Source organism: Anomaloglossus baeobatrachus, unplaced genomic scaffold (assembly GCF_048569485.1).
Source record: "Anomaloglossus baeobatrachus isolate aAnoBae1 unplaced genomic scaffold, aAnoBae1.hap1 Scaffold_73, whole genome shotgun sequence".
In the NCBI taxonomy this organism is placed as follows: Eukaryota; Metazoa; Chordata; class Amphibia; order Anura; family Aromobatidae; genus Anomaloglossus; species Anomaloglossus baeobatrachus.
In genome coordinates this window covers 278,815-306,365 of record NW_027445107.1, presented here as the reverse complement: position 1 = coordinate 306,365, position 27,551 = coordinate 278,815, and the positions used below count along the sequence as shown (strand labels likewise).

At 44.5% G+C, this 27,551-nt stretch overlaps 2 protein-coding genes across 2 annotated transcripts in view; one reads left to right on the top strand and one right to left on the bottom strand.

The window, feature by feature from the left end:
• Window positions 1-23,722, top strand: part of LOC142287509 (uncharacterized) — a 33,931-nt gene extending 10,209 nt beyond the window's left edge. The window contains exons 2-3 of the mRNA XM_075333450.1: window positions 16,883-16,983; window positions 20,199-23,722. Coding sequence (XP_075189565.1) covers window positions 16,905-16,983; window positions 20,199-21,442 — 1,323 coding nt within the window. The 5' untranslated portion in view covers window positions 16,883-16,904 and the 3' untranslated portion in view covers window positions 21,443-23,722. The remainder of the gene's footprint in view (window positions 1-16,882; window positions 16,984-20,198) is intronic.
• LOC142287505 (uncharacterized) overlaps window positions 1-27,551 on the bottom strand; it is a 178,266-nt gene that overhangs the window by 78,650 nt on the left and 72,065 nt on the right. The window lies entirely within an intron of this gene.

Sequence of the window (27,551 nt, the reverse complement as noted above, 5' to 3'; positions counted from 1 at the left end):
CTCACTACACTCATAGGTACGTCTTATTCATTTACTGCAATCGATTCAGGGTTATGTACTTGTTTACCTTGTATCATTGATTTTACTATATCCTGGATTAACTGCACAGGAGCACTGTTTGTCTATAACCAGTCCAGCCTTGGGCTGCCTGCTTCATGAGTAGGCCCTGGCTGTGCACTCATGAATTCATTTACTATGTGCTCCTATACGCCTTGTATGTGGTGAGGGCGCCACCTGCCGGCATATACCACCTGTCTCTACTTTTTTATACATTGTCTATTTGCTATCATGCTTTTGTATTAATAAAAATTTAAGTCTTTTGCAATTCAGTCGTTGTACAGATTTTTCCTTCTTTGTTTAGATAACAGAGAATAGTAGAAAACGGGTTTTCAACACTGCGCCAATGACAAGATCGGTTTGTTTCTTTATTTTCATGCACAGCTCAACGCGTTTCAGGAGTCCCAGCTCCCTTCTTCAAGACAACAGGTAAAAAAACAATCGGAGACGTGGGGACTGGCAGTGGGCGGAGAAGCAGTGAATGTGTATGAGGTTATTGCCTCTCAGAAACTCTAAAGCCTGCTTTACACCAGGCAATCTATCGGGCGATAGATCGTCGGGGTCACGGTTTTTGTGACGCACATCCGGCATCGCTGGCGATGCCGGCCTGTGTGACACCTCCTAGCGACGCAGTATCGCTCACAAATCGTGAGTCGGGTACTGCTCGTTAGGTTCCATAATATCGGTTACTTTAGTCGCCCATCGTTTCCGTGGTAGCACACGTCGCTCCGTGTGACACCACGGGAACGATGAGCAGCTCACCTGCCTCCCGCGGCCGCCGCCGGCTCTATGTGGAAGGAAGGAGGTGGGCGGGATGTTTACATCCTGCTCATCTCCGCCCCTCCGCTCTGATTGGCCGGCGGCCGTGTGACGTCACTGTGACGCCGAACGTCCCTCCCACTCCAGGAAGTGGACGTTCGCCGCCCACAGCGAGGTCGCACGAGAGGTAAGTATGTGTGACGGGGTTTAGTAACTTTGTGCGACACGGGCAGCGATTTGCCCGTGACGCAAAAAGGACGGGGGCGGGTACGATCGATTGTGAAATCGCACAATCGGTCGTACCGTGTAAAGCAGGCTTTAGTATAATGTGTCTGCTCCAAGCCCACTATCCCTTCTACCACCATTTTAAAGCACAGGACTCTGGTCCCCATAGACTTATATGGGGACCGCCATCCGGCCAGATATCCGGGATCCATTCCGGGGCTGAATCTGTTTTTTTTTATGTTAAACCCATATGGACCTGCCTCCCGGGTATCTGAGAGTCCGCTCATCACTATCTATTATTTATCTATTCTCTATCTAAATTCTCTAGCTAAATCTGTCTATGTCTATGGGGGGGCATGGTGGCTCAGTGGTTAGCACTGTAGTCTTGCAATGCTGGGGTCCTGGGTTCATATCCCACCAAGGACAACATCTACAAGGAGTTTGTATGTTCTCGTCTTTGTGTGGTTTTTTTTTCCAGATACTCCGGTTTCGTCCCACACTACAAAGACATACTGATAGGGACTCAATTGTGAGTCCCAATGGGGACAGTGTTGCCAATGTATGAAAAGTGCTTTGGAATTAATAGTGCCATATCAATGAATAAATATACAGTACAGACCAAAATTTTGGACACACCTCATTCAAAGAGTTTTCTTTATTTTCAGGACTCTGAAAATTGTAGATTCACATTGAAGGCATCAAAACTATGACTTAAAACATGTGGAATGAAATACTTAAAGTGTGAAACAACTGAAAATATGTCTTATGATCTAGGTTCTTCAAAGTAGCTGCCTTTTTGCTTTGATTACTGCTTTGCACACTCTTGGCATTCTCTTGATGAGCTTCAAGAGGTAGTCACCAGAAATGGTTTTCCAACAGTCTTGAAGGAGTTCCCAGAGATGCTTAGCACTTGTTGGCCCTTTTGCTTTCACTCTGTGGTCCAGCTCACCCCAAACTACCTCGATTGGGTTCAGGTCTGGTGACTGTGGAGGCCAGGTCATCTGGCGTAGCACCCCATCACTCTCCTTCTTAGTCAAATAGCCCTTACACAGCCTGGAGGTGTGTTTGGGGTCATTGCCCTGTTGAAAAATAAATGATGGTCCAACTAAATTCAAACCGGATGGAAAAGCACGCCGCTGCAAGATGCTGTGGTAGCCATGCTGGTTCTGTATGCCTTCAATTTTGAATAAATCCCCAACAGTGTCACCAGCAAAGCCCCCCCCCCCCCCACACCATCACACCTCCTCCTCCATGCTTCACGGTGGGAACCAGCCATTAGAGTCCATCCGTTCACCTTTTCTACAAAGACACGGTGGTTGGATCCAAAGATCTCAAATTTGGACTCATCAGACCAAAGCACATATTTCCACTGGTCTAATGTCCATTCCTTGTGTTCTTTAGCCCAAACAAGTCTCTTCTGCTTGTTGCCTGTCCTTAGCAGTGGTTTCCTAGCAGCTATTTTACCATGAAGGCTGCTGCACAAAGTCTCCTCTTAACTGTTGTTTTAGAGATGAGGTGTGTCCAAACTTTTGGTCTGTACTGTATATTATATTATCTTTTATATATCCATCTTTCTACTATCTATAATCTATGTATCTGTATTATCTATCACATATCCATCTATCATCTATCGATCTGTCTATCTCTATTAACTATTATCTAATTATCTGTCTATTTTCTATCCAAATCTATCACTATTAACTCTCCATCTAATTTATCTATCAGACAGTTGGTATAAATCCGTGAGGACGAGGCCGAAGATCAGCGCAGAACACAAGAGAAAGGGTCAGTGCAGTGACCTATCTATTATCTGTCTGTATTATCTATCACATATCTATCTATTTATCACTATTATCTGTCTATCTATATATCTATCTATTATATATCTGTCTATTGACTTCCATTATACTCAGTAAACAAGTCGATCCCGTCCGAGCATCAAAATGCTTGTACCGAGCACCGGAGCATGGTCGCACTCGCCGGAGTCTATGAAGCGGTGTGTGCACATACGAGGTCTACACTGATGGACAAATAATCACAATACAGAGCCCAGTGTATTATATCAGCGAGCAGAGGATCTCAGGACTAGAGATGAGCGAACCCGATGTTCAGTGTTCGTTTTTTTTCGAGCCAAATGCCGACTTTCAAAAAAAAAAAAAGAGTTCGGATGCTTTACGTAAGCTGAGCAATGGCACCAGCATCGCTGTGCTCAGGTACGCTCGGTGCTCAGCCCGGTGCGAGCCTCTTGCAGTGTTAAATCTGCTCACACTGGGGGTAAAACCCCGCCCACCCTCTCCCGGAAGTATTCTGCTTATGGCTGGCTGTATGTGGGCGGAGACTCGAACTGCCAATCAGTGACTTCCATTGTGGTTCGGGTCAATATCCAACTAGAGGAGGTACGACTGCTGCCGCCGAACCGAACTTTCACAGGTTCACTCATCTCTACACAACACCCCAAACTGGGAGAAAAGAAAGGGAATAAGAAGATCAAAAAAGGTTTATATAAATCAAAAAAATGTTTCATACAAAAAAATCCAAAGAAAACATAAAAAATTATACATTTGAAACAGCTTTTTGATGTTTTTGCAGCCGACCAGTGTGGTGTAAAATAAAAAAAATAAAGCAGAGATCCTGGGGGGGGGAGACTATGGGGGTGCATTATACAATATGGAGGACTATGGGGGTGCATTATACAATATGGAGGACTATGGGGGTGCATTATACAATATGGAGGACTATGGGGGTGCATTATAATATATGGAAAGTGCATTATAATATATGGAGGACTATGAGGGCTGAAGTATACTATATTTAGCACTATGGGGTGTATTACAATATATGAAGGAATATGGGTATGTATTATTTGTGGAGGACTATGGGGTGCATTATAATATATAGTAATATACAGTTAGGTCCAGAAATATTTGGACAGTGACACATTTTCGCGAGTTGGGCTCTGCATGCCACCACATTGGATTTGAAATGAAACCTCTACAACAGAATTCAAGTGCAGATTGTAACGTTTAATTTGAAGGTTTGAACAAAAATATCTGATAGAAATTGTAGGAATTGTACACATTTCTTTACAAACACTCCACATTTTAGGAGGTCAAAAGTAATTGGACAAATAAACCAACCCCAAACAAAATATTTTTATTTTCAATATTTTGTTGCGAATCCTTTGGAGGCAATCACTGCCTTAAGTCTGGAACCCATGGACATCGCCAAACGCTGGTTTTCCTCCTTCTTAATGCTTTGCCAGGCCTTTACAGCCGCAGCCTTCAGGTCTTGCTTGTTTGTGGGTCTTTCCGTCTTAAGTCTGGATTTGAGCAAGTGAAATGCATGCTCAATTGGGTTAAGATCTGGTGATTGACTTGGCCATTGCAGAATGTTCCACTTTTTTGCACTCATGAACTCCTGGGTAGTTTTGGCTGTATGCTTGGGGTCATTGTCCATCTGTACTATGAAGCGCCGTCCGATCAACTTTGCGGCATTTGGCTGAATCTGGGCTGAAAGTATATCCCGGTACACTTCAGAATTCATCCTGCTACTCTTGTCTGCTGTTATGTCATCAATAAACACAAGTGACCCAGTGCCATTGAAAGCCATGCATGCCCATGCCATCACGTTGCCTCCACCATGTTTTACAGAGGATGTGGTGTGCCTTGGATCATGTGCCATTCCCTTTCTTCTCCAAACTTTTTTCTTCCCATCATTCTGGTACAGGTTGATCTTGGTCTCATCTGTCCATAGAATACCTTTCCAGAACTGAGCTGGCTTCATGAGGTGTTTTTCAGCAAATTTAACTCTGGCCTGTCTATTTTTGGAATTGATGAATGGTTTGCATCTAGATGTGAACCCTTTGTATTTACTTTCATGGAGTCTTCTCTTTACAGTTGACTTAGAGACAGATACACCTACTTCACTGAGAGTGTTCTGGACTTCAGTTGATGTTGTGAACGGGTTCTTCTTCACCAAAGAAAGTATGCGGCGATCATCCACCACTGTTGTCATCCGTGGACGCCCAGGCCTTTTGAGTTCCCAAGCTCACCAGTCAATTCCTTTTTTCTCAGAATGTACCCGACTGTTGATTTTGCTACTCCAAGCATGTCTGCTATCTCTCTGATGGATTTTTTCTTTTTTTTTCAGCCTCAGGATGTTCTGCTTCACCTCAATTGAGAGTTCCTTAGACCGCATGTTGTCTGGTCACAGCAACAGCTTCCAAATGCAAAACCACACACCTGTAATCAACCCCAGACCTTTTAACTACTTCATTGATTACATGTTAACGAGGGAGACGCCTTCAGAGTTAATTGCAGCCCTTAGAGTCCCTTGTCCAATTACTTTTGGTCCCTTGAAAAAGAGGAGGCTATGCATTACAGCGCTATGATTCCTAAACCCTTTCTCCGATTTGGATGTGAAAACTCTCATATTGCAGCTGGGAGTGTGCACTTTCAGCCCATATTATATATATAATTGTATTTCTGAACATGTTTTTGTAAACAGCTAAAATAACAAAACTTGTGTCACTGTCCAAATATTTCTGGACCTAACTGTATGGAAGGCAATGTTAAGCCCATTATACTAAATGGAGAGCTAATGGGTGTGCATTATATATAGAGGAATATGGGGGGTGCATTCATGGCCGGCTTTAGGCTATGTGCACACGTTGTGTTCTCTGCAGTGCAGAAAAGAATGCACCCTCTGGCAGACTGGACACCGCGTTTATAAAATAAAATGCATCCACAACGCATGCATTTTGGATGCTTTTTCCATGCGTTTTGCATGCAATTGCGTTCCAAATGTAAGAAAGTGAAATCATTGCTATAAATAAGTGTTCATAAATAGAATGTTAATGCGTTCAAATATAAAAAAGAATAATGCTATTACTACTAGAGAGTGCACAAAAATGGATTGGGTTCCACGTACGTACCTATACAGTGTCACTTCCCCATATGTGGAACGCATTTACGTTCCACGTGGTACTTTACACGGTGCACCTATTTTTGGTTTTACTTCCGTTTTTACGGAACATTTTTGTATGAACTGGGAAAATATTCCCCGCTGCTACACGAATGCGCAATAGTTCAGTCCGGTTTCCGGTTTACTTGCGCTTATATTTATTATGTCATTTCCACCGAGCAGAACTAGTATACTCGCGGGGAAGATCTTCCCCGTTGCGCTACACTTTTTTCTTTATTTCCTGTTTCTGAACGCTGAAGGATTTTAACTCCGTAACCATACTTTCACCTGTGGTGAGTTTATTATTTATGCAAATATTTGCTGCATTTTTTGAATTCTCCAATGCTAGGACCTCTGCATTTATCTTATGCACACTTATTGGTTAATGTTTTATTAGTACCATTTTTTTGGTTAATGAATTGTCATATAAAGTCTATAATATCTTTTGCACTTAAAATAAAATAATGTTATTATCCATACTTCTTATCATTTGCATATATATCCAATTTTATATTGAACATAGGAACAGCTGTAACTATCAGCATGACCATATTTTAAAAACAAAATAGAAAAAAGGATGAAAAAGAAAGAAAAAAAGAAGAACAACAGCAACAGCCACATTGCATTATTATATCTCAATATACCATTGGACAGTGTTTCACATCCCTACATCTAACGGGAACCACAATTATCCGTGTAATCTCCCCTAAGCCTCCGTAAGTGTGTCTGGAGAAGAATTCCACAGACCCCAAATTTTGTTAAATTTTCCCGGGCACCCCCTATTATAATATACCACCCGCTCATAGACTATAGTTATATTGACTAGTTTAACCCAGGACCGCACAGTTGGATCCGAATCTCCCATCCACCTCAGAGCTATCAATTTCCTAGCCAAAAATAATGCCTCTCTGAGAAATATTGTCATGTAATGATCCCAGGACTCTTCCTCCACCACCCCAAACAGGCATATCAAAGGGTCACACCAAACAGGAATTGACACAATCGATGATAGCAGAGATGTCACTCCCCGCCAGTACAAGGATATATTAGGACCGCTCCAGATCATATGTATGAAATTTGCCCCTGAGAGATGACACCTCGGGCACTCCGATGTACGAGAACGGCCCATGCTAAATAAACGGGTAGGAGTAAGGTATGCCTGGTGGACAATGTAGCATTGAATCAACTTATTATTAACCGAAGGGGATACCGCAGTCGGAGATTCCAATATCTCTTCCCATTCCTCTCCCTGTAGAGAGGGAATTAGAGATTTACATCTATCCTGGGCTGGCAAAGGGTCCGACTCCACCCCCACTGACAACAAGTAAGTATATATAGCTGAGATTAGGCCTCGAGGTCCTTGTGATTTTAGAATACCTATCATAGGAAGTGATATCAATTTACTCGCTCCAATTTTCTGCATGTGGGATTGAATCGCTGTACGAATCTGCAGGTATCTAAAGAATTGTGATCTTGGGACATTATATTCAGTTTGGACCTGTTCAAAGGACTTGAAGGTTGTGGTTCCCGGAGCAAAAAGATCACCTAGTGCATTGACGCTGTGAGTGGCCCAGAATTGCGCCGAGGGGTGATCTCTCAGAGTATGGAAGTGGCTATTCCCCCATAATAGGAGTTTCGCCACCAATCCTTCGAAATGTACCACCCTCTTGGCTTGTCGCCAGACTAATCTTTCCAACCTGAGGAGGGGTAATTGTCATGATGTTCTCAGTCCATCTGCTTCCAGAAAACCCACTAAACAATCAGTCCCAGCCGCGTGTGCCAAGTGACTCAGAGTTTGGCAGCTGACATCCAGGCATCCAGGTCTCCAGTGCCTTAAGCTGTCCCGCCAGGTAGTATAGGAAGAACTCTGGCAAAGCCATCCCTCCCAGTCTTTTGGATCTCTGTAAAATGGATAACCGAAGTTTGGGTCTGGATTTCCCCCATATGAAAGAGGTAGTAAGCGAGTTCAGCATTGAGAAGAAGGATTTGGGTACTGATACTGCACTATGTTGTAGTGTATAGCTGAGCTTTGGAAGTAATATCATTTTGATTAAGTTTATTCTGCCAACCACTGACAGGGGTATCTTGCTCCACAAGTTATATTTAAGTTTAACGTGCTCCAGGAGTGGTGTTATACTCGTCTGAAGGTCTAGTGTATGGTCTTTTTGTATGTGTATTCCCAGGTATTTAAAGCTAGTTACCACTTGCAACGGTGACCTACCCTCCATTGAAGTTCCAGACCCATGCATTAATGGCATCAAAGCCGACTTGTCCCAGTTGATACGTAGTCCCAAAAACTCCCCAAATTAATCTATAGTGTCTATAACCACCGGTAAAGTTTCTTGCACTCGATCTAAGACAACCATGTCATCCGCATACAATCCTATTTGATCTGTGTGGCCGGCTATAGTGATTCCAGTGATCTGTGGATGAGAACGGATTCTAATTGCCAAAGCTTCAATAACAAGTGCAAACAATGCTGGGGATAGTGGGCACCCCTGTCTTGTGCCCTGTCTCAATGAGAAGGGTGTAGACATAGCCAGGGTACTAGTCAATGGTGCTATCGGGGACCTATACAACATATGAATCCAGTTACTAAATTTAGGCCCAAAGGCGAATCTTTGGAGGCAGGCAAACAAAAATGGCCATTCTACCGAGTCAAATGCCTTGGCCGCGTCCAGCGAGGCCAAGGCCCACTCGTTTTCCTGGACCAGCGTACTATATTGCACTATGGATTGGACCCGTCTTATATTTATAGAGGTGTTTTTCCCAGGCATAAATCCGGTTTGATCCGGGTTAACTATACTCAATATGACTGAATTGAGCCTGGACGCCAATATTTTGGTAAAGATCTTGTAATCCACGTTGACTAAAGATATAGGGTGGTATGAGCCGCAGTCTAGTGGGTCTTTGCCTTCCTTTCTCAGCACAACTATATGTGCTTCGTATAAGGAGACAGGTAGAGAGTCACCTGCTGAAAAATGTGAGAAAGCATCTAAAAGAATCGGGGCCAATACATCGCAATATTTACTATAGAATTCTATGGGGAGGCCATCTGGACCCGGAGATTTCCCCCTAGCCATATCCGAGATGGCTGTAATCACTTCCTCCAATGTGATATCCGCCTCCAGAGACTCCCGTTGCGATCTGCTCAAAGTGGGAAACTCCAAATCCGACAAGTATGCCACGCAACTTTGAACTCCATGAAGATTTCTAGAAGTATATAGGGCTTTATAATATTCACAAAAGCACTCTAAGATATCTTCAGGGGATGTAGCTATTGAGCCGTCCGCCCTCCGTATGCCCAGTATTGTATTTGAGGTGTTATGTTGCCTAATCATATATATCAGTAATTTACTAGATTAATTTCCGACCTCAAAATATGATTGTCGGGTAAAGAACAGTTTGTGTTTGGACTTGGTCTCAGAGTGTTCCATATATAACCTATATGAATGCATCCAGGCCACCCTATTTCCATCGGTAGGGGGCCGATATATATACTGCCTCCAGGTCCCCAAGTCTCCCCTCTACTATGTCATCCTTAGTTCTAGTCACTCTTTTAAGATATGTTATGGTTGAAGACAGACACCCTCGAAGGTAGGCCTTGAGAGTATCCCACACCAAGTTAGCATTCCAGGGTTTAGGGTGAGCTTCTAGGAAATCTTCTATTTGGGTCAGAGTCCTATCGCTTTGATCAATTAGTTTCAGCCAAAAGGGGTTTAACCTCCAAAAGGGTTTGCTAGCATTTTGGTTAATCTTAAGAGTAAGGATCACTGGGCTGTGATCTCATATACCCCTGACCCCGTGTACCACATTATCCACCCAGGTCGCGATATTGCTCGACCCAAAAATATAATCCAACCGGGACAGCGTGCGTCTAGAAGAAGAGTGACATGTGTATTCTCGGGTATTAGGGTGCCGGAATCGCCAAAGGTCAATCCACCCACCTCCCTCCGCGCATTGCTGCAGATCAGTCAAGTTTGAGGTCGAGTGTTGTCCCCCCCCATCCATGTGAAACCTGTCCTGCTCCTCATTCATCACAAGATTAAAATCCCCCATACATAGCACATACGCATCTGGATAATTGAGGGCAAAGCTCAGTGCCTGCTTAAGAATGAAGACGCGAGCCGGTGGGGGGTTGTAAATGCATAATAGCACATAATCTCTAGAGCAGGGGTCTCAAACTCGTCAGAGTAAGTGGGCCGCACATAAAAAAAATTTAGGGCAGAGGGCCGCATTCCTTTCAAATTTAATACAATACAATATAATTGTTAATCAATTATTTCAACTATTATAACAATGCTACATTAGTATGCGCTGAGAATCAAAAATACCGTGAAGCGAAATGTCATTTTTTTATATTATTTATTTGTCAAAGAGAGTGGGCATCTGTGATTGGCATCAGCATCAATATGTATAAGCAGATTCCAGGTTATTCCAACAGCCAAGCACAGACACTCATTCTCTGTCACAGCATCTGTGATTGGCTGTTGGGTCTGTCACACATAGTAGTGTAAAAAGCAATACATTAAAAAAATGATATAGCGCTCCGCAGTATTGTTGATTCTCAGCGCAGATAAAGCGGACAGCTACGGGCTGCCACCCCCAGCTGCCTGGCTTTAGCTTTGCTGGCAATCAAAATACAGGGAAGCCCAATTGTTTTTTAATTAAATAATGAAAAAAAAATATGTGGGCTTCCGACATATTTTGATCACCAGCCAGGTAAAACCAGACAGCTGAGGGCTGGGATTCTCAGCGTGGTAAGGCCCAAGCATTTTGGGCCCCCCACGCTGAAAATCGCAGCCCACAACCGCCCCTGGAAATGGCGCATTCATCACAGCGCCGTTTCCAGGTGCTTTACCTGGCTCTTCCAGCGTCCTTGGTGGTAGTGGCACGCTTGGTAATTATGGGGTTAATACCAGCTTTGTATTCTCAGCTGGTAGAAAACCCGAAATTCATGGCGTTATGTCAACTTAGATGTGACCACCATGAATTTCTAGTAAACAGTAAAAAAAACACAACACAGAGAAAAATATTTTTATTAGAAATTAAACAAAAAACACATTTAGGGACTCCATCTTTTTTAGAAAAAAAAAGCTTCCCTCTGGCGTAGTCCAAAGTCAATGTCAGCTCAGCTTCATCGCTCTGAACAGATGAGCATCTGTCCAGACCGACAAGAAGGCTGAGACCGAAAGTAACATTTTCCGTTCTTCCAGTCACTATCATCATCAAAATCATTTTTATCATCATCATACACACACAGTCACCATCATCATCATACAAACACACACGTCAATCATCATCATCATTATACACACACACACAGCCAACATCATCATCATACACAGCCATCGTCATCATCATCATCGTCACTCACACACAGCCACCACCACGATCATCATCAGTCACACACAGCCACCACCACCATCATCATCAGTCACACACAGCCACCACCGCCATCATCAGTCGCACACAGTCACCACCACCATCAGTCACCCACAGCCACTACCGCCATCATCATCATCATCAGTCGCACACAGCCACCACCACCATCATCATCAGTCACACACCGCTACCACCGCCATCATCTTCATCAGTCAAACACACGTCAATCATCATCATCATTATACACACACACAGCCAACGTCATCGTCATCATCGTCACTCACAAACAGCCACCACCACGATCATCATCAGTCACACACAGCCACCACCACGATCATCATCAGTCACACACACCCACCACCGCCATCATCAGTCGCACACAGTCACCACTACCACCATCATCAGTCACACACAGCCACCACCGACATCATCATGATCAGTCGCACACAGCCACCATCATCAGTCACACACAGCCACCACCGCTATCATCATCATCAACACACAGCCATCATCATCATCATCCACACACACACAGCCATCATCATCATCCACACACACATACAGCCATCATCATCCACACACACAATCATCATCACAATCAACACACACAGCCATCATCATTCACACACACATACAGCCATCATCATCATCACAATCAACACACACAGCCATCATCATCATCAAAACACAGCCAATATCATCATCCACACACACACACAGACATCACCATCAACACACACAGCCATCATCATCAACACACAGCCATCATCATCATCCACACACACACACAGCCATCAGCATCCACACACACAGCCATCATCATCCACACACGCATACACAATTATCATCATCCACACACACATACAGCCATCATCATCACCATCTACACACACAGCCATCATCATCAGCATCCACACACACACACAGCCATCATCCACACACACACACACTCAGCCATCATCATCATCCACACACACACAGCCATCATCATACACACACACACACTCATCATCATCATACACACACACACACTCTCTCTCTCACACTCACACTCACACACACACTCATCATCATCAGACACACGCACACACACCACACAAACACAGACACCACGAACGTTCTAACGTGCCCTATGTTCTTGTTCCTTCCGCTGCACCCGCCGGCAAAGCAGCTGACGTCAGCGGTGCTCGGGTCGCGCTGCTGAGTTCGAGTTGAACGACGCCGTCGATTGGTTTGCCCTGACATCTGATTGAACTCCGCCTTTGATTGCTTCTCCCTGGCGGCGTCTCCAATGCGGAAGTGCGGCCAGCTGCGGCTGCAATGTGAAAGTGCTGCTGGCGACCGCTAAATGACTGGAGGCAGTGGAGGACAAATATCAAGTGTTCTGCAATGTCTGCGGGCCGCATAAGTCAGACTGGCAGGCCGCATGCGACCCGGGGGCTGCGTTTTTGAGACCCTTGCTCTAGAGTCTATAGACGCATATATAAACACAAATCGCCCCTCTGGGTCACGCCTTAGCACCCTCAGCTCCCAGCGGATATGTTTATGAACCAATAGAGAGACACCTCTAGAGTAGCTGGTGTGCAACGCATGTGCCGACCATTGTACCATGGTTTGTTTACTAGTCTGGCTGTGTCCCGTGTGAGGTGAGTCTCTACCAGTACCACCAGTTGAGCCCTGATTTGCTTAATTTGGGAAAATATCTTAATACGTTTTTTGGGCGACTTAAGGCCTCTGACATTCCAGGTCATAAATATCAGCTCTGACCCCATATCTTATAGATCTTTTTATAGAACCAGGGTCCCAGGTGTAAGACGCTTTCTGCCCTGCAATTAAGTGTGGTTAACCCTCCAACAGTAATAAGCCTGTCCCTGCAAAGAAATAAAGTTAATTCATTTTCAGCTGTAAAAATAAAGAACCAATATCGAACTTCAGGACCTTTTCAAAGAGTCCTGTAAAACATTTCAAACTTCAATGGGGATACCACCACTGAATACAGTGTCCTGGTATAGGTGGTATAAGGGTGAAAAAGATAGGGCTCCCATTTCACAAGAACTAATTCCTCCATCACTCGAGGCATGGAAAAGTCCCATCTGTCTCCAAAGGGGGCGTCAAGCAACTGTGGGAGAAGGGGGCTCAGAAAATGTCACCTAGTAAAGCAACCTCATTGCTTCTGCCCCTTAGGTCTTGGGTGTAACTGTAGCCAGTCCTCAGCCTCAGCAGGTGTAGTAAAAAACAGAGACGATCCTTCATGCACTATGCGGAGCCGGGCAGGGTACAGCATAGAGTATATGATGTTCCGCTCCCTTAATTTCTTCTTCACATCCATAAAGTGGGCCCTCTGTTTCTGGAGGTCCACCGAAAAGTCCGGAAAGATCGAGAGCGTAGCGTTGTTGAACTTGAGTGGGCTCTTCTGTCGGGCTAGACGGAGAGCTGTGTCTCTATCTCTGCAGTTGAGCATCCTTGCTAAAAAGGGATGTGGTGGTGCGCCTGGAATAGGAGGCCTCGTTGGAACTCTGTGCGCCCTCTCCACCACAAATGTCGAGGAGAACTCGTCTCAGAGATTAGATTTCAGCCACTCCTCCAGGAACCGTTCCGGATGCTGACCTTCCGAGTGCTCTGGCAATCCTATGATCCTTATATTGTTTCGAGGCATGCGGTTCTCTAGATCATCTGCTTTCTGGCGCCATGCATTTGCCGATCCGGCCATTGTGATCATTTTTGTCTTTAGTGGTGCAATTTGTTCCTTCAGTTCAGACACTCGCGTCTCGACTTCTGCTGTTCGGGCCCTCAGGGATTGCATGTCCTGACACAGGAGGCCCACCTCTGAGTGTAGCTCCTCAATCTTCCCTGTGAGGGAGCTGTTGCTTGTAGAAATTGCTTGTTGAAGCTGTTCATATACCTGTCTCAGGGTTAAATCATCTTGATCCTTTGACCCGTCATCCAATAGTGCCTGACCTTTTGGGGTGGCATTTCTCTTGGCTTTAGGGGCATCTGCCTGACCACCCCTTGCAAACTCCTTAAGTTTATCAATAGCTCCACTTTGTTTAGGGGGATATTGATACACTGGGGATTTGCCGATTCTGCACCCCTCTCTTATCGTGCCCCTGTGTGTCTGAATCCGTGCCTTTTATAATGTATATTTAGTAATATGTCCGTCTCCACTCACTCACCGCGTCTAGAGAGCCGGAAAACAGCCACTTATATGGTGGATAATAATAATAATGAAGGGAGTCCCAGGGCAGCACAGCACTCAGGGTGTATTTATCAGGATGATGCAGGCCTGCGCAGCATGGGGACTTCAATATGTGCCTCTCATTTGTTTTGATGTGTCAGGGAGAATCTGCAGGACCTGTTTTTCAAGGCACACACTCCAGACCCTCCAGCACTCTATGGGTTAAAGTCTCCTGCAACGCTGCCAGCCCTTAATGTGCTGTTCACTGACTGCCAGTTACACAGCTAAGTGAGTAATAGCTCCCTGTGCTCACTGCTCCGGGTCTTCACCTCTGTGTATAAATCTGTCACTCCTCACTGCTTTTCGGAGTCACGCGCTGCCGCTCACTTTGAAGATGCAGGCCTAAGGGAAGATGACCGCTGCTCCACATGCTCCTGTGGCACCCCAGGACCTGGTCGCCACAACAGCATTGCCCCTCCAAAGGGTTAATGCTGAGCCTGGAGGTAATTGGGAGGTCTATTGGCCAGTAAGTTTAACATCCAACGCAGTTCTCCCTCAGACCAGCAGGGGGAGCTCTGAACCTGGAGTTCCAGGGAGCATTCCTTAAGTCTGGCCTGAGGGAGGAGTTAGTGTTCAGTCTGTAGAGAGAAGTCATAGCAAGCAGACGCAGAGTAGTGCTGTCCTGTGGAACTGGGGCCTAGAGCTGGAGCAGCTTGGCCCAGTGAGGCAGGAGGAGCTGAGAGGCAAAGAAGAGACTCGGACATCGGAGTCTGTGGCCACCAGGGCCTAAAATACTCCCTGGTAGCCGAATCCGAAGGGCAGGAGAGCTGCAAGCACCTGGCCCATAAACAGCCCGAAGGTACAGCTGCATCATCAGGGCCCAGTGTGGACTCCAGCAGAGAAGCACCAGAGAGGGCCTGTGCAGCCTACCACAGAGGGAAAGGGACGTACCACCGGTCCCAGCAGCAAGAGGGCCATTGCTAAATCCAGAGAGCAGGGTCCTATCACAGCAAGGAAAAGAACAGGAGTAGGCCTCATACTCATCTGGCCAAAACGACAGCTCAGTTACTTCCAGGCCGGCCGGAGCCCTCTACCCCGGAGGCCCTAAACAGCAGCAGCGGCTTAATAGCCGCATACCACAGGTGGCGTCACGAACACAAACCCCAAGTCACCAGCCATATTTAACTGACACCCACCAGGGCCACGGAGTCGGGCCCTGCCACCACTGACGACCCCGAACTAGTCCGGCCCGGCACCGGGTGTCCCATAGCCCTGGGCTGGGCGAGTCACTCCAGCCTCAGGAGATCCAGCGTCGCCCTGCACTACTCAGGGAACAGCTCCGGTGAGGACCGACAGTCTCCAAATGGTGTCTCCTGTCACAGCAGCAGGTCGGTGAGTAGATGTGTCAGGTAACCGGGTATAAACAGCCAGGATAAGATCAGGATTATAGGAGCTCTCTTCCCATGCGTCCTCTCTGGTTGGCTACATCGCCCCGCCCCCATAATTTATTTATTTGATGCCATATATTACAGTTTGTCATTATGACTAATAATGTATGATATATATTTTCAATACTGAATATTGGCAAACTGATGACTATATAGTGCCATGGGGCATATTTGATTGGTATATTTTTCACATTTTCTGCTGTACTATTGTTTTACAACTTTTAATAATAAAGATATTTTTGCAATAAATTTTGTTTTGAGTCCTTTCAGGGTAGTGTTTGTAGGTTTTGTGTTTACCACTGTATCACTGCCCGGATTTATATATTTTTGAACTGGCCTTGCTTTTTGTGTGGTGGTCAAATTTGTAGGTTTAAGGGCTGTAAAGTTGGGAGAGGTTCTTATATGACCCAGTTAAATATTAATTACATTTTTATTTTTTTTTAGGGGGGGGGTACCAATTAGAACTTCCGCTGTGGGGTCCCATGATTTCTATGTATGCCTCTGTCCACCCTCTTAAAGAAAAACAATTGAATAAAACTAATTTACCTCAAAAAGACTTTCAAAAATACAACATTGTTGACTAAAACAATTCTCAAATGACGGAAAAATAAGCATTAGGGCGTCCAAATTGTGAAGACAAAACAATGAAGGAAATCCCAATGTCATAATGTACCACACTAAGTGGATCCTGCCACGTCTGCTTCTATCCCTGCTGAACTGACTCTGGGGCAGCACGGGCGATATAGGAGGCGTAGAGGCCATGCATCGATTGGTCTCAGGGCCACACTGCTCTGGTAACAGAAGCGTCCATCTAGAACCTTCCACATGACTTTTCCTTCTGTCCCTGACTTTTACATTATTTATTTTACAGCTTTGAAATTCAGGGAAAAGATATGCAGAACGCTGCAGACACAATGGAAAAAGGAGAAATGGATGTGCGGAGTGATGAACAGAGTAGAGATCTTTCCACAGGTAACCCTCCTCAGTGAAGAGTCACCATTAAATAACAAAGAGAACAGTCACATTCCCAGCTGCAATAGAAAATGAAGTTACGTTCTCCCTGCTGCTGCTCGTATACCGTCACCGATGCAGTGCGGGAAACAGTAACACTTACCGCTCACAGGCTGTCAGCCAAGGAACAAGCGGGTTGATTACTGTGCACCCACTATGTAGTGAGTGGTGACTGTTACAGCCTCTCCCACTGTGCTGGTGACTGGAAGCGAGCAGCTGCTGGGAGAATGTAACTGCATTTTCCCCTTGCAGCCACTGTGCCACAATCTCTCTGCTGTCTTGGATGCAGTGAGTGACTGCTGCCTTTCTATGGAATCAGGGCCATGCCAAGCTGTTAGTTGAGCGACAGCTCAGTTCAATCAAACTGGGAGGTGCTTGGTTTCTTCAGGGGTTACCTGTTCTGAGTGATTGATCAGTTACTTAGCTGAGTACTTACTCCCAAAACCAGGGTATCACAGAGGTGCCGGGGTAACTGGAGAAGAGACACCCTGAATCAGGCCCTCAGACTAGGGATCTTGTGCTGTCCCTTATCCCACAGGTAGGCTTGATGGTATCCATGTCTGGACCGCCAGTGTAACTCTAATGACGCGCCCACGGGGTCTTGCGGGTTACTCATCACCAGGCCGGTGTAGAAAGGGGGATGTCACAGCGGCCAGGCCCGCTTTCGTGACCCCAGCGGTGTCAATAAAGATGGTGGAAGGGAAATATTTACTGGGGATGAAAGTTATTCGTGACGCCACCTGTGGTTTGCGGCTATTTATGAGCCGACACTACGGGACATTTCCTCTGGGGCAGATGGTAGCGCAGCTTGGTTGGTACAGCTTTCCACAGGCAAAGTTGAGAGTGGTAGTCGACACTGATGTTGTAAGGCGAGCGTGGTGCCTGAAGTGCCGAGGAAATATGGATCGACACAGAGATTGAAATCAAAGTTTCTTTACTCACTGAGGTATCCGATGCACAGAGATGACACGTGCCGCCTCTGGAGTACTGAGCTTTGCTGTGGTGGGCTCCAGCTGATCCCGGATAGTTCGGAGGTCAAGGCCAATGCACCTTTCTGTGTGTTCCTTGTTCTAATGGACTTGCCACCCACTTGCTTGCTAGTGAAACGGGTCACGGGTGCCTGCTGCACTCTACGTGAGCCCTAGGATCCCTTTCTATTCCATACCTGGGCCGAGCTGCACCAGCTCCAAGCCACAGGTCTTCACTCCTTGATTGACTGTCTGTACAGCTCTCCTGCTGATCTGTCTCTTCTCTACCTTGCGGTCACAGGCTGCTCCCCCGAATTACACTCCATTCCCCGGGTTGGCTGAACTAGTGGGCAGGAGGTCACATACCTCGTGATGGCCACCCCCCCATCCTACCCTAGTCCAGGCCCAATGGCAGAGCTGCTAAGATGAGTGTTGTGTGAATTGTGTGCATACCGGTGAATTACCTCCACCGTACCCGAGATTGATACCACACCTTGGTTGCGATGCAGTATCCTGTGGCAACTGATGCCTCAGGGGCGCCACACTAACTCCTGTACAAACCCTGATCTAACACCACCCTCTCCCCCCACCTGGAGTGGAGATGCAAACCCCACAAATACCACAGACACAGGGAAAAGCAAAAGTCCTACACTGCACACAAAGGAGAGAGACACTACGTGTAGGGGAGGAAATAAATGCAGTGACTAGCATTACACACTGTTTGAATAAACCAGATAGATATTATTTAAATACTAGGTACTCAGATTGCCACTGTATCTGCAAATAAATAGTGTTCTTGTAGCTGCCAGGTTTTCTTTAACCCCTTCTCGATATGTAAAGTATTATTTCATCCTATTACTTCTTGCGGACCAGAAGCTAAGTCTCTGTTATTGGCAGCAGATGATGTCTATTCAGTTATTCAGTGGAGGTAAGCTTTACCCATTGCTGTTAACTTTTCAATCTTTGACAGCAGCATTCACAGCTCACAGCCTATGGGGCGTTCCACATATCCAACGCCCCCAGCAACCTTATCATTGGGTGCAGATGGGTCCGCCATAATAGCTGGGGGGTCGGCTAAAGACCCCTTGCCTTATATAAGGGTACTCCTATCATCTCCACACCTCTAAATACATTCCTTCAGTGGTGTAGTTTCCAAAATGAGATAATTTGTGGGGTGTTTCCACTGTTTAGGCACATCAAGGGCTTTACAAACGTGACTTGGCATCCTCTATCTATTTCAGCCAATTTTGTTCTCCAAAAGTCAAATGTTGCTCCTTCCCTTCCGAGTCCTGCTGTGGACCCAAGCAGTAGTTTTCACCACATATGGGCTATCGGCGTACCCTCGAGAAATTGCCTAACAGAATTATATGGTCCATTTCCTCATCTTACCCTTGGGAAAATGAAAATTTGTGGTTAAAGCAACACTTTTGTGGGAAAAATTAAAATCTTAATTTTTTCCTTCCACATTGCTTTAATTCCTGTGACGCATCTGAGGTGTACTTTTGCATTGCATTGCTGCTGTAGGAATATTACAAAAAAGGGATAAATACATAGCTAATGTGAAAAATGAGTAAAAAGACCTAGGCATTGCATTACTGCTTTAGAGCTATTTGTAAAGAGAGATTCTTAGCTTATGTATTGGCCAATCCATGTGAGCCCGATAACCTCGACAAGGTGATCTCATTATATTGGGAACCTAACCTTAAATGCCTCTATGTGTGATTAACAATCTGCATGTCTGGGCAGATAGGTTCCTGGTAAAATAAGATGGTGGACACACCCTGGCTATAGGGCGGAGTGCTTGGTCAGATGCTTGTCAAGGTTAATGGGGCTCACATGGATTGGTCAATACATAAGCTAAGAATCTCACTTTGCAAATATCTCTAAAGCAGTAATGAAATGCCTATGTCGTTTCACTCATTTTTCTCATTACCTGTGTATTAATCCCTTTTTTCTAATATTTCTACAGCAGTAATGCAATGCCAAAGTATCCTTATATTATTGAGTGCCACTGGATATGTTTGTAAATGTTTTATTGAATGTCTTTTTTTAAAATGATGTCATTTTTGGGTATTTTCTGTCACACAGGCCTTGTTAAAGTAGAATTTTGCTACACACTTTGGAATTTATATGGATTTATGAGTGTCTATGCGAATGTTTGAAGTTATATTATTAAAAGCTTATAACTTCAATTTTTTTTTATGACAGATGACGGTACCAGGAGTTCTACACAGAATGCTAAGGGAAGTGAAAATAACAAAGAAGCGAAGCCATATTCATGTTCAGAATGTGAGAAATGTTTTGCTCAGAAATCAAATCTTATTAGACATGAGATAATTCACACAGGAGTGAAGCCATATTCATGTGCAGAATGTGGGAAATGTTTTGCTCAGAAATCACATCTCATTACACATGAGAGCATTCACACAGGAGTGAAGCCATGTTCATGTGCAGTATGTGGGAAATGTTTTGCTATGAAATCAGAGCTCATTAGACATGAGAAAATTCACACAGGAGAGAAGCCATATTCATGTTCAGAATGTGGGAAATGTTTTGCTCACAAATCAAGTCTTGTTAAACATGTGAGAATTCACACAGGAGAGAAGCCATATTCATGTTCAGAATGTGAGAAATGTTTTGCTCAGATATCAGCTCTTGTTAAACATGGGAGAATTCACACAGGAGAAAAGCCATATTCATGTTCAGAATGTGAGAAATGTTTTGCTCAGAAATCAGCTCTTGTTAAACATGGGAGAATTCACACAGGAGAGAAGCCATATTCATGTTCAGAATGTGGGAAATGTTTTTCTCAGCAATCATATCTCATTACACATGAGAGAATTCACACAGGAGAGTATTCATATTCATGTTCAGAATGTGGGAAATGTTTTGCTGAGAAATCAGCTCTTGTTAAACATGGGAGAATTCACACAGGAGAGAAGCCATATTCATGTTCAGAATGTTGGAAATGTTTTTCTCAGCAATCATATCTCATTACACATGAGCGAATTCACACAGGAGAGAAATCATATTCATGTTCAGAATGTGGGGAATGTTTTGCTGCAAAATCAAATCTTAATAAACATAAGATAATTCACACAGGAGAGAAGCCATATTCATGTTCAGAATGTGGAAAATGTTTTGCTGTAAAATCAAATCTTAATAAACATAAGATAATTCACACAGGAGAGAAGCCATATTCATGTTCAGAATGTGGAAAATGTTTTGCTCGGAAATCACATCTTATTATACATGCGAGAATTCACACAGGAGAGAAGTCATATTCATGTTCAGAATGTGGGAAATGTTTTGCTGCAAAATCAAATCTTAATAAACATAAGATAATTCACACAGGAGAGAATCCATATTCATGTTCAGAATGTGGAAAATGTTTTGCTCGGAAAGCAGATTTTATTATACATAAGATAATTCACGCAAGATTGAAGCCATAGTCATGAGTAGAATGCCTGTTTTTGTAAATATTAAGACTTGCTATCTGTTAATAGAGAGTTCATTTTATTTCATGGGTCATTACGGTTGTGTACTTTTTATGATGGATCATTTACAAACTTCATCTTTTTACATACTTTTTCTTCTAATTTTTGATTAGGAGACAATTTTTTTTTTTTTTTTAATATATAGCTAAGTTATACTCTATTCATCCATTTGTGTATTGCTTGAATGAGAGCAGTATCTAATTTTTTAAATCTACACTCCATTTTGTCTTTGTGGAAGGGGTACATAGCGAGATCGCTAGCAAGATCGCTGCTGAGTCACAGGTTTTGTGTTGTACCAGTGACCTCATCAGCGATCTCGCTGTGTGTGACACTAAGCAGCGATCTGGCCCCTGCTGTGAAATTGCTGATCGTTACACACTGTTCTGGTTCATTTTTTGGTCGTCGGGCTCCTGCAGGGCAGCACGCATTGGTGTGTTTGACTGCGGGAGACCAATGAGCACCGACTCTGTGTAAGCAGCGTACGCTGGTAACAGGGTAAATAACAGGAGTGAAGCCATAGTCATGAATAGAATGTCTGTTTTAGTAAATATTAATAGGCTTTTACTATCTGTTAATAAAGAGTTCATTTCTTTTCATGGGTCATTACAGTTGTGTACGTTTTATGATCATTTACAAACTATTCATGTTTTTACATATTTCATTTTTCTAATTTTTGATGGGGAGAATAAACTTTTTTTATAGCCAAGTTATACTCTTTATTCATCCATCTGTGTATTGCTTTAATGAGAGCACAATCTATTTTGTTAAATCTACACTCCATTTTGTCTTTGTAGAGCCTGTACTGTGTCTTTCCTGGTGTAATGCAACAGAGACCTCTGCTTACTTTAGATAAGGACTTGTATAGTTTCATTTTCTTTGTTAAACGTGAAGTTTAGGAATGTGAAACTAAAAAGTTTATATACACCGCAAGCAGAATTATTAGGCAAGTGGTATTTTAGAGGAGTTTTTTATTATTGATTAACAACTATGTTCTCAAAGACTCAAATATCAAAGCTTAATATTTTTGGAAGTTGGAGTGGGTTTTTTTAGATTTGGCTATCTTAGGAGGATATCTGTTTGTGCAGGTAACTATTACTGTGCAGAATTATTAGGCAACTTAATAAAAACCAAATATATTCCCATCTCACTTGTTTATTTTCACAAGGTAAACCAATATAACTGCACAAAATTTAGAAAAAAACATATCTGACATGCAAAAACAAAACCCCAAAAAATTGGTGTCCAATATAGCCACCTTTCTTTATGATGACACTACACAGCCTACCATCTATAGATTCTGTCAGTTGCTTGATCTGTTTGCGATCAACATTGCGTGCAGCAGCCACCACAGCCTCCCAGACACCGTTCCGAGAGGTGTACTGTTTTCCCTCCCTGTAGATGTCACATTTTATGAGGGACCACAGGTTCTCTATGGGGTCCAGATCAGGTGAACAAGGGGGCCATGTGATTATTTTTTCATCTTTTAGACTAGGAGTGGGGAACCTCCGGAAGACCTTTTCTACTGCCCCCAGGACTCTGCCGGCATCCGTGTCTTGCCGGTTGCCGGCCCTTTAAATCCCCATGCGCTCTACGAGGACGCGCATTCAGCGTTCACTACTGAACGCTGGTCAGTGCGTGTGTGCTCAGGACTTATTTTGTGGGTCGGGGTTAACACTTTCACCCCGTCCCACAGAAGCCCAGCAGCAGTTTGACGGCTTCAACTAGTAGGTGAGCGCTCCCCCCTGCTGCGTGCCAGCTCTTCCGTGCGCGCTCCCCCGTGCTGCGTGTTAGCTAATACGTGCTCGCTCCCCCGTGCCCGCTTCTCCGTTACAGCTTCCCCGTGCCCGCTCCTCCGTGCTTGCTCCTTTGTGCCAGCTCCCCCGTGCCCGCTCCCCAGTGTGCGCTCCCACTGTGCTGTGTGCCCGTTCCCACTGTGCTGCTATGTGCTCATTTCCCAGCTGCCATGTGCCTGCTCCCTCTGTGTCCGCTCCACCAGGGTTGTGTGCTTCTTCCACAGGGTTGTGTGCTTCCCCAGGTTTGTGTGGCCCCCAGGGCTGTGTGCCCCCCCTCCCCTAGGTCTCTGTCCCCCCTCTCCACTAGATCTGTGTCCCCCCCCCTCCTCTAGGTCTGTGTGTCCCCCCCCCTCTAGGTCTGTGTGTCCCCCCTCTTCTAGGTCTGTGTGTCCCCCCCCTCTTCTAGGATTGTGTGTACCCCCCTCTCCACTAGGTCTGTGTGCCCCCCCTCCCCCAGAGCTGTGTGACTCCCCCCACCCCCCACAGTGCTGTGCCCCCAGTGCTGTGCCCCCAGTGATGTCCATTCTCCACAATGCTGTCCGTGCCCCCCTATTGCTGTCCGTGCCCCCTATTGCTGTCCGTTCCCCCCCAGTGCTGTCCGTGCCCCCCCCCCAGTGCTGTCTGCTCTCCAAAGCAATATCTATGCCTCCCAGTGATGTATATGTCCTCAGCCTTTTTTGTGACGTATATTTTCTCCCAGCCCCACCTGTGATGTATATGCTCCTAGCCCTTCTTGTGATGTATATGCCCCATTTTCTCCTGTAATGTATATATTACAGGTGGGGCTGGAGCATACACATCACAGGAGACACTGGGGACATATACATCACAGGAGGGGCTGGGGGCATATATATGCCCCAGCCCCTCCTGTGATGTATATGCCCCCAGCCCCTCCTGTGATGTATATGCCCCATTGTCTTCTGTAATGTATATATTACAGGTGGGGCTGGAGCATACACATCACAGGAGACCCTGGGGGCATATACATCACGAGAGGGGCTGTTGGCATATACATCACATTGGAAATGCTGGGGCATATACATCACAGGAGGGGCTGGGGCATATCCTTTAAAATATATATATATATATATATATATATATATATATATATATACAGCTGTCCCAGCATCTCCTATGTGATGTATATACAGTAGTTCCAGCATCTCCTATGTGATGTATATGCCCCCAGCCCCTCCTGTGATGTGTATATATATATACAGCAGTCCCAGTGTGAGTTGTGATGTATATGATTTACCAATCTTATTATCACAAAGAGTTGACTGCTCCAGACCGAGACAATCCTGGAAAAGCAGCTGTGAGAAGCAACATGATCAATATCACCGAAAATGAACCGCTGCGCCAAAGAGAAGCATCTCTGGCCACCACAATAGGGGTAAGTTAATTAATTGCTTGACCAAATGTAGCCGGATAATTTTCACATTGATAATTTTGTGCAGCCCCCGATGGTTCGTAGAAATTTCCAGATGGCCCCCGGCAGTAAAAAGGTTCCCCACCCCTGTTTTAGACCTTTACTGGACAGCCAGGCTGTGAAGTAGTTGGATGCATGTGATGGAGAATTGTCCTGCATGAAAATCATGTTTTTCTTGAACGATACCGACTCCTTCCTGTACCACTGCTTGAAGAAGTTGTTTTCCAGAAACTGGCAGTAGGTCTCGGAGTTGAGCTTCACTCTATCCTCAACCCGAAAAGGTCCCACATCTTTGATGATACCAGCCCATACCAGTACCCCACCTCCACTTTGCTGGCGTCTGAGTGGAGCTCTCTGCTCTTTACTGATCAGCCTCTGGCCCACCTGTTGTGAATGTCAGTTATGCTTTTGCTGCTGTGAGGCTCCCTCTTGTGGCCAGGAATGGTTTGGACAGAGACCAAGTGTGCTGGATCAATGGGCGTTTCCATTGCTAACTCTCTGCCTATTTAAGCTCTTGCTTAATGGCTGTCTGGGCTGGTTATCATTTGTTCTTTAGTTCACCAGCCTTTTCATCTGCTCCAGACCACATCTAACCCCGGATAAGTGCTTGGTTCTTTCTTAGTTGTTTTGTTCTTTTTGTTCTTATCTGGGTTTGTCATTTACTGTGGTTATTGTCAGTTGATTTGCATGCAGGAATCTTCCCTCTTTGTTGCCTACCTGGGAAGCACCCTGCAGCTATGTTTGGAGTTTTGCTCCTATAAGTCCATGTGTTTGTTGCTTCTTGAGTTTGTAATTGTTCCTATTTTCTGTTCATTAGTTTGACAAGATTGCCTGATGTAGGACAGAGTGCGGATCGTGCGATCTGAGGACCTTTTTGTACTATCAGGTATTTGGGTTTTTGTAGGGTTTTTTTCTGGCCACCATCAGCCCCTTTCCTATCCTTTTCTATTTAGTTAGTGGGGCCTCACCTTTGCTAATCCTATCATCCGTGTATTGTATTTTCCTATATCACTGTAGCCTTTGAATGTGGGGGCTTGCTATACCTTTTGCGGTCTATTTCTGAGGCAGAGAGTTATTCATCTTTCCTTCCTTTAGGATAGCTAGTTCTCTGGCTGGATTCGCGGTGCATAGGATGTTAGTTCACCTCTCAGCTACTTCTATTGTTGATGGTTAGTAAGGGGATGGCGGCTAGATTAGTTGCCAATGCTCTTGTCACCTTTTTGCCAATGATCTATTATGATCTTCCATGGTTCCGGATCATAACAGCCATTCCTCAAGCCCATCAAGAGTCACTCTCATTTCATCAGTCCATAAAACTTTTGAAAAATCAGTCTTAAGATATTTCTTGGCCCAGTCTTGACGTTTTATCTTATGTTTCTTGTTCAGAGGTGGTGGTTTTTCAGCCTTCCTAACCTTGGCCATGTCCTTGAGTATGGCACACCTTGTGCTTTTTGATACTCCAGTAACGTTGCAGCTCTGAAATAAGGCCAAACTGGTGGTAAATGGCATCCTGGCAGCTTCACGCTCGATTTTCCTGAATTTATGGGCAGTTATTTTGCCCCTTTTTTGCCCAACACTCTTCCTGCGACCCTGTTGGCTATTTGCCCTGAAACGCTTGATTGTTCGGTGATCACGCTTCAAATGTTTGGCAATTTAAAGACTGCTGCATCCCTCTGCAAGACATCTCACAATTTTGGACTTTTCAGAGCCCGTCATATCTCTCTTCTGACCCATTTTGCCAAAGGAAAGGAAGTTGCCTAATAATTAAGCACACCTTATATAGGGTGTTGATGTCATTACACCACACCCCTCCTATTTACAGAGATGCACATCACTTGATTTACTTAATTGGTAGTTGGCTCTTAAGCCTATACAGCTTGAAGTAGGACAACATGTATAAAACGTATCGTGATCAAAATACTCATTTACCTAATACGTCTGCACACAGTGTAGTCCTATATAAGGCTATGTGCACATGCTGCGTTTTTTGCCGCTCTTTCTGCGCGTTTTTTGGGTGCAGTTTTGATGTCAAAACTGCATGAATTTCCTTCCCAAACAAAGTCTGAGATTTTATTTTGGCTGTCCGCACAGTGCAGTTTTTTTTGGTTTTTTTTGCTGCGTTTTTGTGGTGACCACTCCCTGGAGTATAATTGTAGAATAATGTCCCCCACCAGATTATAATCCTAGAATAATGACCCTCCCCCACTAGATTATAATCATAGAATAATGACCCCATCCCTTTGACTATAATAATTATCCCCCTTTTGAGAATATTCATATAGTAACTTATCGTGAAATAACCGCCTCCTGGAGTATAATTACACACACCCCTTGCAGTAAAATTATACCCCCTGCAGTGTAATGTGGCTTTCCGTGTACATGAGCCAGACGTATTGCTGAGGGCCATTCACTGACAGCTATCAGTTTTGTTATTCATACGTTCATAAGATTTTGTCATAGTATTATAGTACTCAAAACTTAACCCCTTCACCCCCGGGCGATTTTCCGTTTTGGTTTTTTTTTGCTCCCCTTCTTCCGAGAGCCGTAACTTTTTATTTTTCCGTCAATCTTGCCATATAAGGGCTTATTTATTGAGTGACAAATTGTACTTTTGAGTGAAATCATTAGTTTTACCATCTATTGTACTGGGAAATAGGAAAAAAATTCCAAGTGCGGTGAATTTGCAAAAAAAGTGCAATTGCACGATTGTTTTTCGAATATTTTATTCACAGTGTTCACTATATGGTAAAACTAACATGTCAGTATGATTCCTCAGATTAGTACGAGTTCGTAGAAACCAAACATGTATGCTTGTACTTTTATCTAAGGGGTTACAAAAATT